At 48.5% G+C, this 18,022-nt stretch overlaps 1 protein-coding gene across 1 annotated transcript; it reads right to left on the bottom strand.

The window, feature by feature from the left end:
- Window positions 1-957: 957 nt before the first annotated feature.
- Window positions 958-11,156, bottom strand: LOC135442458 (cytochrome P450 2D14). The gene is made up of 9 exons (XM_064702291.1): window positions 10,761-11,156; window positions 8,532-8,703; window positions 7,655-7,807; window positions 6,883-7,043; window positions 6,575-6,748; window positions 4,618-4,759; window positions 3,888-4,075; window positions 2,858-2,999; window positions 958-2,731 (listed from the first exon to the last, which is right to left on the bottom strand). The coding sequence occupies exons 1-9, from the start codon at window positions 10,971-10,973 to the stop codon at window positions 2,553-2,555; spliced, it is 1,524 nt and encodes a 507-aa protein (XP_064558361.1). The 5' UTR covers window positions 10,974-11,156; the 3' UTR covers window positions 958-2,552.
- Between the last annotated feature and the right edge of the window lie 6,866 nt (window positions 11,157-18,022).

Raw genomic sequence — 18,022 nt, 5'->3', positions numbered from 1 at the left:
GTGGGTCCTTGATTACCCATTAGACAGAAATGACTCCTGAAGGAGCTATCTCAGAGTCATGTGGCAAGGCATTGATGCGTCCATTTACAGGAGATAAGGAAAAAGCAATGCCCCTGATTTCAACAGCTCTTGAGGATGGGGAAATAATATATCTTTATATTGTAACCTAGGACATAATCTACCTGTGTTGGACACCTTGCGATATCAGGCCCGGTACAGGTCCCTGATGCACCGCTTTGCCTCGCCCAGGTCCCGGCTGATGATCAGCTTCACGGCAGTCGACACCACCCCCTTGCCAGCCACCGCCATCTTGATGCCACCGCCACCTTCCCCACAGCCCATGGGAGTGCACAGGGCAAGGTAGCTGCTCCTATTGGCCGGCTGAGCGGCTACTCCAGCCTTTTGGGCCGGCTGCCTCCTATTCAATTGGTCAGAAGAAACGCCAACCACCCAATCACCGTGCTGCAAGGGGCTGAGCAGCTGCTGGCTGGGCCCACACCGGGCCCCGCCTCCTGAGGCCGTGGGTCTGCCCCGCCCCTCAGAGCCCGCTCCTCCCACAGGGCAGGGCTGGAGCTGTGATTTGGAGTGAGCCATTTGTTCCCTTTGCCCTGGAACACCACAATCGGCTGCTGTTCAGTCAGATAAGTGGACTTTCTCTCAGTCACTCTTGCATGCTGGAAAAGATGCTCCCTACTTTAGCTATACCCATGTTTTATCCAAATAAGCAAGTGCTGGAACCTCTCCAAAGTTAAGTTCCCTTTAAAGACATTGGGGTATGTGCTGGCCTCTATGAATCCGAACACATGCAGTTAGGTGTCACTGAACAGACCAGAAAAGTAACACTGAAATGATCTTGAAAGGCGCAGGTGCTGGTTGTGAGGAGAGAAATCTCAGGTGAGTATCTGAGGCAGGAGCACAGCTGGACTGAGGCAACCAGAAAGAGGAGAGGCGAGAAAGGAGATTTCACATCACTTTTATTCTTTCAAGTTATTTTGTCGATGAAAAGCATAAATGTGCAAATGTGCAGTTCCTGCTGAAGTTCAGATCTTAATTTTGTTAGTAAGTATATGCATAATTCCATAGCATTCATAGCTTCCAAAATTACTATTGCACAAAATTACTACTCCACACATGCACTTGATATCAGTTTTTAGTGGTGGTTATATGTAGGAGCTCCTTTGTGCTACTATCTCTTTAGATATGGTAAGTGGGTCTCCTGGTTTAGGGCGAATTTGTTAAAGAATCTGCAAAGGAGGGCCCCTCCAGAAAGCGAAATCTACACGGCCCCTCCCCCCAACCAGTTTGGGAAAAAATTCCTTGGAGAGAGGTGGAAAGAACCTGTTTATTTGACTGGCCCAGCACCCCCCAGCACACAAAAAGAACAATACTCGATGACACCGCTTTGAGAAAGATGGCAAAATCAGAAAGTCTCTTTTGGGGGTGGTTGCTCTGTTCTCCGTCCCTCCGGCGCTGGGCCAGCTGCTACAGTCGAACCTTCGGTGTTCCCGGGTCCCAGTCCGGAGCAGGTTCGAGATGGTCACAGAAACAGGCGAGGAGAAACAGTCCAGGAAGCAATGTGGACTCTTTACCTAGAACTAGCTAATAAGCAGAGGCGGAAAGCAGAGCAGAAAAAGAGAGCAAGCAAAAGCAGCAAGCTGAAGCTGGAAGTGAAAAAACAGCCTTATGTACCGCTTGTCTCTGTGTTCCTGATAAGAGAAACCCAAACAAAACTTCCACTCTTCAGAGCCGGTCTTAAAGGCACAGAACAGATGAATGGGGATATACAAGCATCATAATGTCACCCCAGGACAGTGGGCTACTCCTAATTTAAACAACAACATATCTTTATATCTTGCAAACAATTTGTCAGGGATATTGCAAGAAGAGAGAGGCAGCTCTGAAATCTGTGGCCATACAGTTTCAAACAGTGTTAACTCCATCCCAAGGTGAGTTCCAAACATGCTCAAGAGCTGACTTTATGTAATGCCAAAAATTTAAAAAAAAAAATTAATTGAAGGAGATAATAAATCTAAACACCAGGATTTCTCTTTAAATGTATTTATGGAAATTTCTGTATTTCACAAATTACCTTCTTCTGTGGCTAAAACACCATCTGGATTATTTATGTACTCCTTGGTATTTACTCCTACTGGAGACATAGTGTGACATAAGGGCTGTCAGGATTAAAACTTACTTTCTTTGAGGCTAGAAATGAAGACAGTGCAATATTTGTTCAACACACAGAAGTGTGTAATAAACAGGAAGGAATGAAGGGGACATGAATGTCCTGGATGGTAAGATTTTCCAGAAGCACTATGCTGAAACTACATTGTAATGTCACTTTGTTGTTGAAGCTGAAGGTCTCTTGTCTGATTCAAGAAGCACAATTGGAATTAAGCTCAACAAGATACTGGCCTAGATCCTTACTTTACACAGCTGTGGCTTCTGCAGAGACTTGAGATTGAACGAGGCATGATCCTGCCTAGAGCTGCAATGCTCCTGACAGGGTTTGGGCGGTGGTGGTCTGTCAGTGAAAGGGGAGTGGTGTGCACCTATCTTGGGAGAGCTCGCAGCAGGTATGGGTGTGGAGAGTTGGTGAGTGCAAAGTGACCGTCCTGCTGTGGCCTGGGCTGGTCCTCAGGGAGCACAAAAGTGAATTTCTGCAGGAGAGTGGTAAAGAAGAGAAAGAGCTCCATCCTGGCCATCTGTTCTCCCGGACAGGCACGGCGACCTGCAAGAAAGTGAAGAGGAAGTGCATCAGAGAGGGCAATAATTGATGCTGGAATTTCCACGGGGGGACCGGATCACCCTCCAGCTGTGCTTCTGACCTGCAGCTGGATCCTCCCCTCAGATTTACCTGCTGAGAAGGGCAGGAAGGCCTCTGGTTTCACAAACTGCCCCTTTGCATCCAGGAAGTGTTCGGGGTAAAACTCGTTTGGTTTCTCCCAGACTGTCTCATCCTTCAGCACCGAAGACAAGTTGGTGATGATTGTCGTCCCCTGCACTCCCCCACAAGAGGAAACAAGTGAGATCAGCAGCATTATCTTGGCACAACAGAACAGTGCTGGTCCCTCTTTAGTCCCTGACTGCCAACTAATAGCACTCATTTCCACTTTTGCATCTTATTTGAAGCAGAGGTAAAGCAGGGCCCATTTCCAATGGCATTTGGTGCCTGCCCAACACTCTGAAGCACCTGAACTTTTGCAATTTGTAGCCTTACAGAGGCTGTAGCGTGCAAATGCCATTTTCACGGTTACACAGTGGAAACAGCCTCTGCTTCTCAGATCCTCCTGGACTTGTTTTAGAGCTGCAGAGAAAAAGCTGACTGACAGACTTCAAAGCCTAACTTTTGCAGGGACCAGGGAAAATTGCAAAGCTTTCCTGTTTCACATGTCAAGGTTCTAAATCAGAGGAGATACCACGTGGCTACAAAAAAATCCCAGGCTTAAATTCTGCCACTGCTGCCAGGGCAGCTGCTGGTCACAGTGAAACTGGCCTGAATGCCAATGGCATCTGAGTAGCTTCAGAGATTAGAATTTAACTACTAGCATCTCAGGAAAGCCAGTAAGCTGGTGTTCAGTGCCTCCAGAGAGTCTGTTAGGCTGCTTCTGACAGGCAGTGAATATCACTGCTCATTGAGAGGAAAGGAACCCTTTGCACTGAGCTGCCACTGCAGTTGTGTTCCCATACAACAAGTGTGAGCCTAGAACACAGATGTGACCATCTGCCTGAATTTAGCATTGCAAAATGTCCTATTTTAGTGCTCAGCAGTGACTGTAATTGGGGCTGGAAGTGCAATGCTGAAGGGTTGGATGGGATCATCCCCACCCTGTGCATGGCAGCTGCAAAAGGAGAGGTTGCTGTGTTGCTTGTGTGGTCACAGTCACCTTGGGAATAAAGAAGCCTTGCAACTCGGTGTCCCGGTATGTCATGTGAGGTAGCCCAACAGGAACAATATCCCCACAGCGTTGCACTTCATGGATCACAGCATTAGTGTAAGGCATGCTTGCTTGGTCCATCATGCTGGGCGGTCTCTCTCTGCCAATCACTCTATCAATCTCTGCCTGGACCTTACCTGAAAGCAGAAGAGATAAAGAATTAGAGGACCCTTAGAGAACCAGAGGCAGCTGGTACAAGCTGAAGGAAGAGTGGCTGCAGGAGATTGTAAGCACTGTGTGAGAACAGGACAAGCAGTTAGAGACAGGAAGGCATTTTTCAGTTGATCGGTGGCTATGTATAACTGTTCTTTGCTCATAGCACCCTTATTAAAGCCTTGCCACTTGATATGCTACCTTACCCCTCCTCTATGCAGCCTGGATAAGCAGCATTAGAGAATTTAAACCAATCAGCATCTGTTCCAAATACTGGAAGAGCCTACACTGACCTCAGCCAGTCCCCAGATGAAGGCCTCAAGATGAAGGCGAGAGCGAACTTGCCCTTCAAACTCCAGTCTTTTTATCATGGCTAGCCTGTGCCAGAACAGCTGTTTGGGAAGTGTTTCTCCTCTGTTTCTGCTAGATAACAATCATCAAAGCTGTTCCTCATTGTGTAATGCTTGTGTAAAAATAAGTTTTTAAAGGAAGAGGCTACACTTCCATAAATAAATTTCAGACTTACTCTGTATTTCTGGATGGAGAAGCATGTACAGCAATGCCCACCGGAGAGTGGTGGAGGTGGTCTCAGAACCAGCTATAAACAAATCTGCAACAACCAGACGAAGGTTGTTATAGTGGAAACCATTCTCTTCAGCTGCCTTACCCTGTGGAGAGCAAAAAAGTGGGTGATCTGAGCTGCAGTATTTGCTGGGGAAGGAGATCACTGTCCAGAGACGTACTGAGAAGCACTAGATCAATTTTTTAGCATGTGTTCCTGCTTTCTATTGGGAGACCAGCCAACCGCACAAGCAACAGTCTGAGCATGAGTGATGTACTTTGTAACTCTGTTACCTCCCGTATTTGAAGGCTCTCAACCACCTCCAGTATCCTCAGAGAAGAATGCTACTCCTGCCTTCAGGACAGAAGTAAACACCTTGTGCCTTCAGCTCAAACAGACAGCAGGCCCTTGCCACTCACTGTAACATCTTCCCCCAGAGGAGGTGGAGCACACTTATTCAGGTTTGATCAGATGATAAAAGGCACAGAGCAGAGAGGAGGCTTCATTGGTGTGGCAAATGCCAAATTAGCATTATTGGAAGGAGGTTATCTCTAGCTATGCATTACAGATTCTCGCTGCTCCTGCCCTGGTGTTTTCTTACTATTGAAAAATAAAAAGCAAGGATCAGGGCTACCAGATTAAAGGATTATTGCTTCGTACTAAATCTGCAACACCACTTCTAGCAAAACTGGTCCCCCATCCAAATGCTAATTGAGCTCAAATTTGTTAGCACATGAGATATGACAAGCTCTCTGCATGAGTTCACCTGCTTGTCTTTTCTAATCCTCTCTATACTTCCCTTTCTTAGGGACTAGCTTCTGATAAGTTATTCTGTATATTTAGATGCTGTTGTAATCTGGATAGCAATTAATAATGCATTTAAGACTCAACTGTTATTCCAAGAAAAGATCTCAGACAAGGGAGTTTGGGACGGACTTGACCCAAGTTAACTCAGGAGAGGGATTTATCAGACTGGCTTTCAGGTGATGTTAGTGAACAGAAGAGAGATGTGACAAAGGCAGCACCCACCCCCCCAGGCTGTACTTCTCAGTGCAGAGTAACGTGGATCACGTTGCCCTGCCCATGGGCTGGAGGTGCCCAATCCCCACAGCATGGCAGGGTTTGTAATGCAGAGCAGCAGTGCAGTCTGAGGACTTGGATGGGGGAAGTGATTTGCAAGCAGAATTTGGTAATATTGCTTATCTGGCACTTGAAATGTAGTGAATCCATGTCCAGAAACATATGGCAGATGGACAGACCTACCCAAATATCTTTGATTTTATACTGACTTTGTGCCTGACTGAATTCAAAGAAAGACTCCTTTTAATTTCAGTGAAGTTCCAAATTTAGGCCTTCCTCTGAGATCTAGCAAACTACGTCTTAGCAAGCAATAGAAAAAATATATATATATATATATCCCAAAGGAGACCCTGCTTTCAAATCATATCTTGGTTTAAAGGGAGGCTGCAGATGGGGCAATGACTCCAAAAAGTCAGTTTGTTTCTCCAGTTTCAGACTGATCTTGAGGCATCAGTCATTGAGGCGCTGACATTACACAGAATCTTGCATGCTGACTTGTTCCCTGGTGCAAACTTAGGACATTTAGCGAATTCTCAATTATTGCCTTTTAGAAGCCTTCGTATTTTTGTAGGCTGGAAAGAAGGAAGTTCCTAGATTCTGAAGGAAGTGTGAAGGCAGAAAATGGAAACAAGGACATCAATAGATAATATTGTGTCCTAAGACAATAAAAGAGGTTCCGCAAGAAGAATACCTTTCTTCTCAAAGTACAGCATGGAGTGAAAAATTAGGAAATTAGTTGGTAAGAGGTTTTGTGCAGCTCTAGGAGGAAAGTCAGCTTCACAAGCTTGAACTGGCCAAGGAACTACTCCTGATCCTGGAGGGTCTGCTAGTATCACCCTACCTTCTCCATTTCCTTTAAAAATACATCCGTGATATCTCGGGTGTAAGCAGGGTCCCAGGTCTTCACATGTTTATCAATGGCCACATCTATGAAGTCCATGAACTCCTTTTGGGCTCGAAAGATGTTCTGTGCCACTCCAGGGATCCGCACCAAAATGGGCACCACGTTAAGAAGCTGGGGTGTGAGAACCAAAGAGGGGACAAAGAAAGAGAGAGAAGATATTTATTACATGACGCAAAAAAAGAAAAAAGAGGAAAACACAATTCTCTCAAGTAATAGAGGGCAGCTTCTTACAGCTTGTGGCTTACCTGGGGCAAGAATCCAGTTTCTTCATCCAAGGAATTTTGAAATAACCGTGACAGCTTCTTGAATGTCTCATCACCATAGTCAAAACGGTCTCCAAAGACAATGTGGCAGATCATGTTGCAGACAGCATTATTTAAGGGAACATGTATATCAAAAGATTTACCTGAAAATGGAAATGGAGACCAAGCCATGAAGCTCAGCAACACCAAACTGCTGAACCTCATCTGTCAGCAGTGAGAACACACAAATGCCACCTTGATGACACCAGGAGGCAATGCCCCCAAACCACTCAAAGCATCCCTCTAGGAAGTGAAAGAATCTCATTCTTACTAATATTTAGTTGCTCTATGTTTAAAGAAGAAAATTCCCAAGAAAAACTGAACTGTGGGGCTGTTCTGTGACTTGACAGGTAACTCTTTGTTCTGTGTCTGGATGACAGGCTGTCAAGTCTCAGCTGCACTTTTATTGCATATGATAATATCAGTATGTTCCACTAAACTTCATCAAGTAGAGTTACTGAGCTCTGGGAATAACTCTGTTTTACCTCTCTATTTCTAATTTCCTGTTTGTTTACTGATTCAAATGGATTAGTGTTATAGTAGGCCCACTGTGAAAAGCAGAAGAGGCTCCAAGGAGGGCACATAGACTAGGAACACTGCATTTGCATGGGAAGAGAGCCCTGCATGCAAACAGCAGTGGCTGTAGCATTACTTCTCTCTGCATCACTGTATGGCCTTTTTCTGTGATTTCCCCATCCTTGTGGATGTCACAAACCTTCTTCAGACTTGATTTCAGAACAAAGAAATCCAGCTTCCTCTACCACTCGCTCCTCCAGGGATTTCTTTCCCATCCCAAAGTTCCTCAGCGTAGAGAGTGCAAATCTCCTTAGCTCCTTCCAGACGTGCCCATATCTTGCTACAACAATCCCTGGAATTGTGGATGAGCAAGAAATGTCAGATATCTGGCTTGTGCATCAAGTGAATGGTGCTAGAGAACAGTAGTTGTGAGTCTGGAGATACAGGTCTGTATGGATAGATGAAAGAGTCTGACCTTGTGCAGCTTGTTCAGACAGCAATTCAGAAAAGGATCACTGCACCTTCTAAAGCTTGTGCATGGCTGGCAAAGGTGCAGGGGGATTCAAAGGGATCAACAAGGGCTGCTAAGGATAAAGCAATCACCTCTCCAAAACATTCAGCATTGTTCCCATAGCTTGTGTGAACTGGGTAGCAGCATGTGCCACCACACAGGAGCTGAGGATGTGATGTGGGCAGGATGCAGGAAAATACTCTGTCTTGAATTAAATTATCATTTTTTTGCAACAACTTACATGTACCATTTTCCATAAGCATTTTGTCTTACATAAGCACTGTAAGTACTAATTTGTGGCTGTTGGGAGCTGGCAGAAAGGTTGTACCATGTACAGTGTCCTTACACAGCTGAAGAAGTGTGTGATTGCTGGAGCTCTACTACAGCCATGAAGGAGAGCCCCCCTTTAATCAAATCCGAGTTTATCACCACTGAAGGGTGCCAGACATTCAAGGAGGTGGACCAGGGGGACACACAAAGGTGCACTGCATTGAGAAAACCTTGCCTCTACCCAATCCTTCCCTTGCTAGTGCTATCAAGGAATGTCCATTGTCATGGGACTTGCCTTCACAATTCTTTCTATAGCCCACATGTTCGTATATTGGAAAGTGCGGCCGGTCAGCAAAGTCCTCTGATTTGTGGACCAGGGCTTCCTTCACTGTTTTATACCCATTCAGCACTACCACGTTGGTCCAGCAGTTCTGGAGACTGAAGATGTTTCCAAACTTCTTCTGAAGCTGCCGAGATAAAAAAGCATGTCTGTTGTGGTTTGAATTTATGTTTTGATTCTTTGTTATGTGGTTTGTTCTGTTGTACCCCCATGTTCTCCCCGAGTTAGTGTTACCCTTCCTCAAAGCTGTCCCTCATGCCATTCCCCGCCCTTTGTTCCAGCTGCTTCCCTGCCTCTCATGGTAACCCAGCCCTTGATTCCTGAACCTTCTCTGCCACTTTAACCACTTAAACCTGGTTCGTGTCATGGCTTGTGTCTGGCACCTTAGAGCAAGTGGCTCTAAAGGTTCTGCCTCTGGTAAATCCCTGTACCGAAGCAGTTCCTCCCTCTGGGCGTGGCACCGGCGTTCCAAGAGCTGGCCCAGGCTCTGGCAGTCGCTTCCCATGTCCCTGAAAATGAGCTGAGTGTAAAGTCAGAAATATCACCATATCTTTCTTTAGGGCATTTACTACTGAGTGAACTTTGAGGTACTTTTCTTTAGAGATATTCAGCTGATCTTTGACCTTGAACTTTGCAATGTATCAGCTCCAAACAGTGCCAAGCAGCAGCTGTAGCAGGGATCAATGCCCTGTAAGTGGAAAAATTTAGAACACACCTACCCTGGCCAAACTGTTGTCATGAACATTGTGTGAGTATTTTTAATTTTGTCAAGAACCTTTGTGGGAATTTTTAGACTGCATGCTCAATAATGAATTATTTCCTAATCATTCTATTTGTTTTGATCTGAAAGGCTAGGTAAGTTCTCAGTTAGTGTACTTTTGCTGAAGAAAGTATTGATATTAAAGTGATATGTAATTTGCGTTTCAAGATGCATTTGTACCTAAAGATCTACCCAGAGACAGGTTTCCAGAAACATGGTTGGGAAAGGCAATTCCACACTGGAGTTCCAGGTCAACTTTCTCCCTAAGAAGAGTGTACACATCTAATACAACTGGTAACTAGATCCCTACATCTGCTGTGATCTGTGAGCCTCATACAGCTGAATCAGGATGGCTGCACAGGGAATCCTGTCAGCTCCATGGGAGCTGGCCATGGAGCAAAGCCTTCTCCAGGTAGACAAGCCCTTTAATGGGACATGGACTCCTGGGCAGGCAGGTCAAAGCTCCCTTGCCAGTCAGGAACACTGAGCAAAGCTCTGAAGCACATTGTTTAAAGACAGTGCAAGAGTAGGAATACCCCACAATTTTCTTCTACTTTTTTTTTCCTGTCTTTTTCTTTGTTTAAAAGTTAAGATTCTTGATTTCTTCACTGTGGCATTGAAAGGAACTGAAGGACTAAAACAGTATTTGCAGTAGGGTTGAAAAGGGGATTAGCACTTCACTGGCACTAGAAATACATCATTAAAAATTATTACTGGTCAAGACTGTGGTTAGTATGAACTGACGTGATATGATTTGAAAATGAGAAGCTTTTGAACTACATACAAATGCTGTATTTAGTTTCTCCACTTGGCAGGTTTTGGATAGGCAGCTGAACAGTGCTGTCCTTGAAAAGAGGCCTTTAGAATTTGCAAGCTGAAGCACAAAACACCCGTGCTTTATCTGCTGCAGGTTGTGAAAGCCCGGATTTCCCTTTCAGGAAAGCAAAACCCTGATTTGAATAGGAACCTACTCTAATTTTGGGCATTGCTGCAGGGGCAAATCCCACAAGCTGGTCTCTTTAACTGAAAATGTCACATGCCTGCAAGCATGCTTCAGTAACTCCCAGGGAAGCCTGCCATTCCTGCAGCCACATTCCCAGCACACAGATATTTATTTGTCTTCCATTGTTTGCACAATTCCCTGCTCCTTTGCCTCCCGGTCTGACCACAGGTCAGGCTTGCAGCCAGCTCTACAATTGTGTCACTGGGGGCACAGTTTATCTAGCCATGTTTATCATCCTGTGTGCATACTTTTACATTCCTTTACCTTTTTTTGCTAGTTAGTCTTAAAACTCTCTCTAGCAATTTCAGGGGAAAGGAAAATTCCTGTTCTCCATGTTATGTACCTGTAGCTGATGCCAGGGTGTGACCTGGGCCCATGGTGGATTGTATGTGGAGGGTTTTGCTCAGAGGCTGCCACTCACCTGGCCGAAGGAGCGGTGAGGGTTGTGGAAGTCAATGGAGAACATGGTCCCGATGAATGGCAGCGAGGCTGGGCCCGGCGGGTAACGGCTCCACTTCTTTCTGCGCTTCATGAAGTCAAGCAGTAAAGTAAACACTGTAAGAAAGACTCCCAGTATAGAGATGTTGCTCCAGATGGATGACAGCTGGGACCCCAGCCACAGGAGCAATGCCATTTTGTAGCCTGTCTACTCCTTGTTTCTCCTCTTTTGACCCAAGACTGTTGCTGCCTCCTTTTGCCTTTTCTCTTCTCCTCTCTCACTTTCTTGCCCTTACAGCTGCTCCTTTCTCCTTGCTTCCTCCGCTTCCCCACACTGCCTTTTTCTGCTGCTCCTCTCTCCCTGCACTTGCTGACTTTTGACTGTGAAACTTGGCTCTACCTCTAAGCTCCTCCTCTGCTTGGCTCAGCCTTAGGGGAGTGGTGATGGGGGACATTCCTCCTCCTCTTCTTCCAAAGCCGGAGCCCAGAGGTCTCCGTTCCTGCTGAAAGCGGCAGCTGGTGCTAACAATGCCTTCAGTGGGGCAGGGCTGGCTGAGCCCTGGCTGCCTGCTCTGACAGACAAGGAGAAGTACATAACGAACCAGTCCTGCTGCATTCTCATGGGACAATTTGGAAAGGGGTTGTTTAAATGTGTGTCACCTTCTTGTTAGTACAGGCAAGTCAAGGAAGAAGCAGCTCCTAAACACAGATCATACAGGTTTCTCTTTGCAGGCTAAGGAGAGGTTCCATTGGAACTTGAGAGAATTCAAGTTAGATCAAACATTCCCTTACAGAAAGCACTTACTACAGCAATTAGCTTAGAACAGTCCTCTGAGATTTTAAAAATAATTTATGTTTCTAGGATTAAAAATTTTTATCAAACTCCAAATGTCAGTCAGCACAATGACCTCAGCTTCTGTGGAACACAGTTCAGCTGCAAGAAGAAGTCACATATATTACAAGGTGCCTCAAATATCCAGCCTTTGGGGCAGTAGTAATGCCAACACAATTATGGAGTTAGTCAAAGTATTTTCTAAAGCAGCACACCTGTGTGCTCCTGGCATCCCTGCCGTTGGAGATCAACAAGCCTTGCTCTTAGGACAGTCAGCTCTAGATAAAAAGAAGCAGTAAAACCATCACAGCTTGATCTGTTGTTGTAGTATGTTCGTTAAGTTCATTTAATTCCTCCCCCATTTTATGTATCTGCTCCCCCCCATTTTGTGTAAAATGGTTCTGCCCTCCTGAGTTTTCCCGCCACAGCCCTGCTTGTTATGTTGTTCCCTTAGCAACCCTTCCTATGTGTATTGTCAATCTTTTAGGTTATATAATTCCTCCTCCCCTTTTTCCCTTATATGTATACTTTTTCTCCTCCCTGGGTCCAGTCAATCACCTCCCCACTCCACCTGGTGTTCCAGAAGCTTCTCCTCTTTGGGGGTTGTGGTTGGCTGTGGTCCCAGGGCCCCTCCCATACCTCATATCTATTCGGTTCTCTACTATGTCATTTGTGTTAAGTTCATCCCCTCTCCTCCCCCTACTGGTCTTTTGTAAATCCCTACCGAATCCACCCCTTCCCTTTATGACCCTGATGCACCCGTTGTTCTGGGTCATTCGCTGGTACATCAGGGGGTCCCTCCCTGGCTGGCACTGTGGGCTTTCCAATAAACCTGTTTCGCTCCCAGCGAGTGTCCAACTGTTTCATTCTTGTCATTTAGCAGCGATCCAGTCCACAACCAGCACAGCCCGAGGCCTTACAATGCCGAGGGGTGCTGGAAGGATATGCAGCTGGGTGTCGGCCTTAACCTCGGCTAGCCAGACACTGATCTTGGAGGCCAGATACACCCTCGCCGCAGTTTGACACCCAACGCGGGAGCCGGCTGGACAGCCGGACAACTGGACGCCAGGTTTCCGGACCCCGTGGATTGGATTACAAATTCCTCTGGCCGTCAGACTACCTCCGGTGGCAGCAGACCCTGTTTTAGGGGTGGCGCTTCTGGGGCATTCGAAGCCGCAACTCCCCGCACCTGAGGACGGCTTCGAGACGAGAACCATCCGCCTGAATTTTTCGTTTGCACCGCTGCTGGATTAGGTGAGCCCTGGACTCGGTGGCTACCCCCCCTGCCTTTTTAATTTCCCCTGGGAGCCTCCCTGCGTTGGGGACTGCTCCCTAACCTTCTTCCCTTGAGGGCTAATCCCCAGGCTGTACATGTGGCTGGGGGGAATCTCTCTCTCTCGGCGCGGGGCGGGGGCAGCTCTTTACACGTGGCACGGGGGGCCCCATGTAAAGAGGGGCCTTCCCACGTGGTGTGGGGGAAGCTGCTCTCTCAGCTCCGCGGGGGGGCTGCATTCCACGGCGGGGAAGGCTTTGTGTCTGCCTCGGCTCGGCAAGGCGTGTCCCAGCTCCCTGCTGCCGCTGCCCGGAAATTTTAAAAGCAGTATATACAGCTGCATTGTCTAGGCTTTAGCTCTCTGTGGCGTGTTTCGCTATCTTTTGGAATTCGTGCCGGCGGGCGCGGGGGACTCTCTCTCTCTCTGTGGGGGGGAGAGCCTTCTCGGCACGGGGTGTTCTTCTGGAGGCAGTCCTCTTCCCTTTTGTTTTTTGTTTTACCTTTCCTGTGGGGTCTGCTTCTCCAGACTTGGGGCCGGATCCCACCACCCAACATCCTTTTTTCCCTTTTGTTGAAACCCCAGACTTGGGAACAGCGGGGGGAGCAGGGGCCAGCGGTATGTGCTTCATTGTTTTAGTTTGTATTTTTCTCGGGCGGGTGGAGTGTTCCATCGTGGGTGCTTGCTCCTCCTGAAGTTGCCTTGTCTAGGGTGCTTTAGGAGCAAGATCATAGGTGCGGGTCTGAGCAAAACCCAAAAAGGAGTTTTTTTTGTGGTTAAGGGTTTGTTACTTGGGGGACGGTTTACTGCCCCCAAGAAAGAGTTGATAGTATTGATTAGTCGGGTTTTCTCTCATTTCCCCGAAGTTTCCCCCGAAATTGCTAAGGAGCCACATTTTTGGGCAGCCATTATTGCCAAATTAGATAAAGAAGTTAATTCTGGGGAAACTCAGTTATCCAACGTGGCTTATTGGGCGGGCAAGGTGCTAACCTCGCTGCGCCCGTCTGGGGAATTGAGAAAAAGCCCTTCTCGTTCAAGTTTGCTCCCCAGTTCGCCTGGTTCTTGTGCTCCTACCCCTCATTCCCCTCCCTCTTCCCCCCGGCACGAGCCCTTGAGAGAGGTTCTAAAGGCCAACAGCAAGCAGGGGTATCACCTTGCCTTGACCGGCTCGTCTCCCTCCTCCAAAGGGTCCTGGCCAGACTCTTCAGAGTCCTCTTCCCTCTCCCTCTGTTCCTCTCCCCAAGTCCCCAGTTGTTGTACCCAAGTCAGTTAGGTTTATGGATATACCCCAAGATGGCTCCCATGGAGCTCAAGATGGCCAGGACCGCATGGTCTTTCCTGCCAAGACCCTTTCTCCTTCCCAGAATCCCTTCCTCTCTAAAGCCAACCCCTTCCTTTCCCCTGACCCGTCCCCTTTTTCCATTACTCCACCCTTGGTCCCTCCCTCTATTCCACCCCCTTCTCTGCCTTTGGCTCCTGCCTCAGCTCCTCCCCCTACTCCGCCCACATTCCCACCCCTGGCTAACTCTACCCCTGCTCCTCCTCTGTATTCTGCCACGCCTCCGAGCTCCACACAGGAGGCGGAGAGTACTAACCTGCCGCGCCCATGTCATTGCCCCGCCTCAGCCTCCTCCTTTCCCGGTTCCCACACTCCTCCTTCCGGTTCCCACGCTTTGTGTTCCAGGGCGGGGGGGTGAGTGGATGACCGGAAGCTGGGGCGAGTGCCTTTACCCGATCACATACCACCTTAGCGAGGAGGGGAGTTCTCAGGTCCAATGGATGCCCATGGCACAGGCCCGGATTAAGGAGCTGTGCAAGGCCCAGAGGGAGTTTACTCGGGAGTCTGACTACTTCTGGGGGCTCCTTCGCTCGGCCCTTGCACAGGGAGATCTGGGGCCTGCGGACTTGAGGGCTCTCTTGTCCAGCCTTACAGGACCCATGGAGTTTAGGGTCTGGGTGGCTGAGTGGAGGAGGGAGATTGTGGAAGTTCTCCCGACGCTTTGCGGGGGCCCCTCCACATCTCACGATGCGGACGGCCTGGTGCTATCGGAAGAACATCTAATGGGCACAGGGGCATGGGCAAGTGGGGCGGCGCAGGCCAAAGCTCTGTTTCCAAGGCAACTGATAGAAACTGGGCAGGCGGCAGAACGAGCTTTCTATAAGCTTGCAACCATCACCTCCCAGTGGGAGGTGGAGGAAATCAGGCAGGGCGCGCAGGAACCCTACATGGCATTTATAGAGCGTCTGTAGAGGTTTGTAGGAGCGCAGGTACCGGGGGAGAGGGAGAGAGAGGAAATGCTAAGGCAGATGGCATACCTTAATGCCAATCCAGCATGTAAGGAGGCCATCCGATCTCTCCCTCTGAGCCCCCGGCCCATGTGGAGGCAATGATAGAGGCGGTTGCCAGGAGGGTTCCTTTGTCAGATCCAAAAGCGCGCCCCAGAAGATCATCCGTGGCCTTTGCCAAGCTTTCAGAGCCTGGGCACGCCAATGCCGAGGCAGCCGCAGCCAGTGGTCCTTTTACACCCAGGACTGGCAGGAGAACAACAGCTTCTCATCCCTGCCATCTCTGCGGAAAGATGGGGCACTGGATGCCGCAGTGTCCCCTGAGGCAGAAGATTTTAGAACTCAGGAGGAAGGAGGAGGAAGGAGAAAAACTGCAAAAAAACTAGATCAAGAGCGCAGCCCGTCCCTGCGCCAAGACAGAAATGTGGCTGGTGACGTAACATCAAGCAGGGAGGGAGGAACAAAGGGAAACCTGTCATGCACGTTACCATACTTGTCTTATTTCTTATCTATACCTTATGTGACATTTAACAACCGTGGTTTACAGCCTCAACCTGCGCTTAACACCTTGTCCTCTGCTTCCCCATATAGGCTGCAGCTCACTAGGGACATACACCTTCCCAATAGTGATTTACAGCTTGTGTCTGTCGACCTCCAACATCCAGGTCGATGGAGGAGTTTAGGACATTGCAGGTGGACTGTGGTCGGAGATACTAAGCACACACCACGAGACCTTTACATCATCCCAGGGCTGGTCACTACAGACTGGGACCGTTTCGTGGTAGGGCTGTACTCTGTCCGAGCCCTGCTCTCCTCCCCAAGGGACAAATCATGGCCCAGGCCATTCCGTTTCCTGATAACGACCATTGGAAGAAGTCATCAGGAGACTCCTCACCTCCGACGGTGGCCTGGGCGCAGGTAGTGGGGAGGGAGAAGCCCCGCCTGACATGTCAACTCTTGTTGGGCAGATGTGACGATCATTCCCTCTCGGGAGTGGCTGTCACATTGGGGCTTGCAAAACGCAGCTGGCACGATTCAAGGTGTAGGAGGGCTCCAATTGGCTAAGCAACCAAGGAGCATTGTACAAATTATGGGGCCAGATGGGCAATTGGCTTCGGTGCGCCCGTTGTTTTGGATAACACCAAGCCTCTCTGGGGAAGAGACCTTCTAGCCCAGTGGGGAGCCAAAATTGACCTTCCAAAGGCTCCCCAGGTTTTTGGGGCAGTGGCCACTGAAGAGTGCCAGACCTGGAAGCTGGATTGGCTGTCTGATGAACCAGTACAGGTCAAACAGTGGCCACTTAACAAACAAAAATTGAAGGTGCTCCACGAGCTCGTTCAGGAGCAGCTACTAAAGGGCAATATTTAGGAGACCATGTCTCTGTGGAACTCCGCTATATTTGTCATCAAAAAGCCCAACAAGGACAAGTGGCGGCTCCTGACCGACCTCCGCCAAATTAATGAGAGAATCGTAGATATGGGGTCTCTCCAACCAGGATGCCATCCCCTGCAATGCTCCCCCAAAATTGGAATTTGGCCGTAATTGACTTAAAGGACTGCTTCTTCCAAATTCCTCTGCACCCTAAAGATGTCCCGCGTTTCGCCTTCACAGTTCCTTCCATCAACTGTGAGTCCCCAGATAAGCGCTACCACTGGCGGGTCCTTCCACAAGGAAGTAAGAACAGCCCTGTGATATGCCAGTGGTACGTGGCTTCTCTGCTGTCCCCCATTCGTGCAGCCCTCGGGGATGCCATCATTTTACATCATTATATGGACGACATCCTTGTGTGTGCAGCCGATGACAGTTTGCTTGCCCATGCGCTTGACCTGATAACCAATGCATTGGTTGCTGCAGGGTTCGAGCTCCAGCAGGACAAAATTCAAAGGATGCCACCTTGGAAATACCTGGGCCTTGAAATTACAAAACCGACCATTGTGCCGCAAAAATTGGCTATAAGGACTAATGTCCATACCCTTGCAGAGGTCCATCAACTGTGTGGGTCTTTAAATTGGGTAAGACCCTGGCTGGGCATTTCTACCGAGGACCTGGCCCCCCTTTTCGATTTTTTGAAAGGGGAAGAGGGGCTTAGTTCCCCTAGGACTCTCACCCCAGAGGCTCAGGGGGCACTGGAAAGGATCCAAAAGGCTATTTCGGCCAGGCAGGCCCACCGTTACTGTTGCAGTGTGTTTTAAACTTCCGGGTCCCTTACCCAGGTGTGCCAAAACCCTCCCTTCCCCCCTCGCCCCCTTGCTGAATGAGTCTTGTCAATCAGGCTTAACATTCCAGCAAGGCGTCGTGTGGTTGGTCAAATTCAGAGGATGCCCCTCAGGCATAGAGGTCATTGGCCTGTCCAGGTGTCCCTTGTCCCTTGAGATCCCACCCCCCCCACCTGGTTGGTGGCTCACCTGTCCCCTCCCCTCTCCCTGAGCTTAAAAGGTGAGTCCGGCCATGTGCTCAGGATTCTGTTGGAGTTCTTCCCAAGATTCAGACATCTGTAACCATGGAATAAACCTCTGGATATTAAACCCTCCAGCAGAATCCCTCCTTTGTCCTCACCTTAGCCTGAAGCCTCTTCCTAAGGTAAACAGAGTACCTAACAAGCCTGGACTTATTTAGTACCCAGCTGAAACCATCAGCAAGCTAAAGGTGTCTCTGGGGTGATACACCCCAGAAGCCCCCTTTGGCTCAGCAGCAAGGGTCGGACTGGCCCAGGCACAATCTAACTGGCAATATTGGGATTAATACTCCAATATTTGGCGTCCCTGGTCAGGCAAAGCAACTCAGCAGCCAGACGGACTTTTGCTACCTCAGGAGAGCTTCTGGCAGCCGTGCACCCAGCTGAAAGGAGCCTTGGCT

This window comes from Zonotrichia leucophrys, chromosome 1A, assembly GCF_028769735.1.
Source record: "Zonotrichia leucophrys gambelii isolate GWCS_2022_RI chromosome 1A, RI_Zleu_2.0, whole genome shotgun sequence".
Classification (NCBI taxonomy): Eukaryota; Metazoa; Chordata; class Aves; order Passeriformes; family Passerellidae; genus Zonotrichia; species Zonotrichia leucophrys.
The sequence above is the reverse complement of the archived record's forward strand: the minus strand, read 5'-3'. Positions and strand labels throughout refer to the sequence as shown.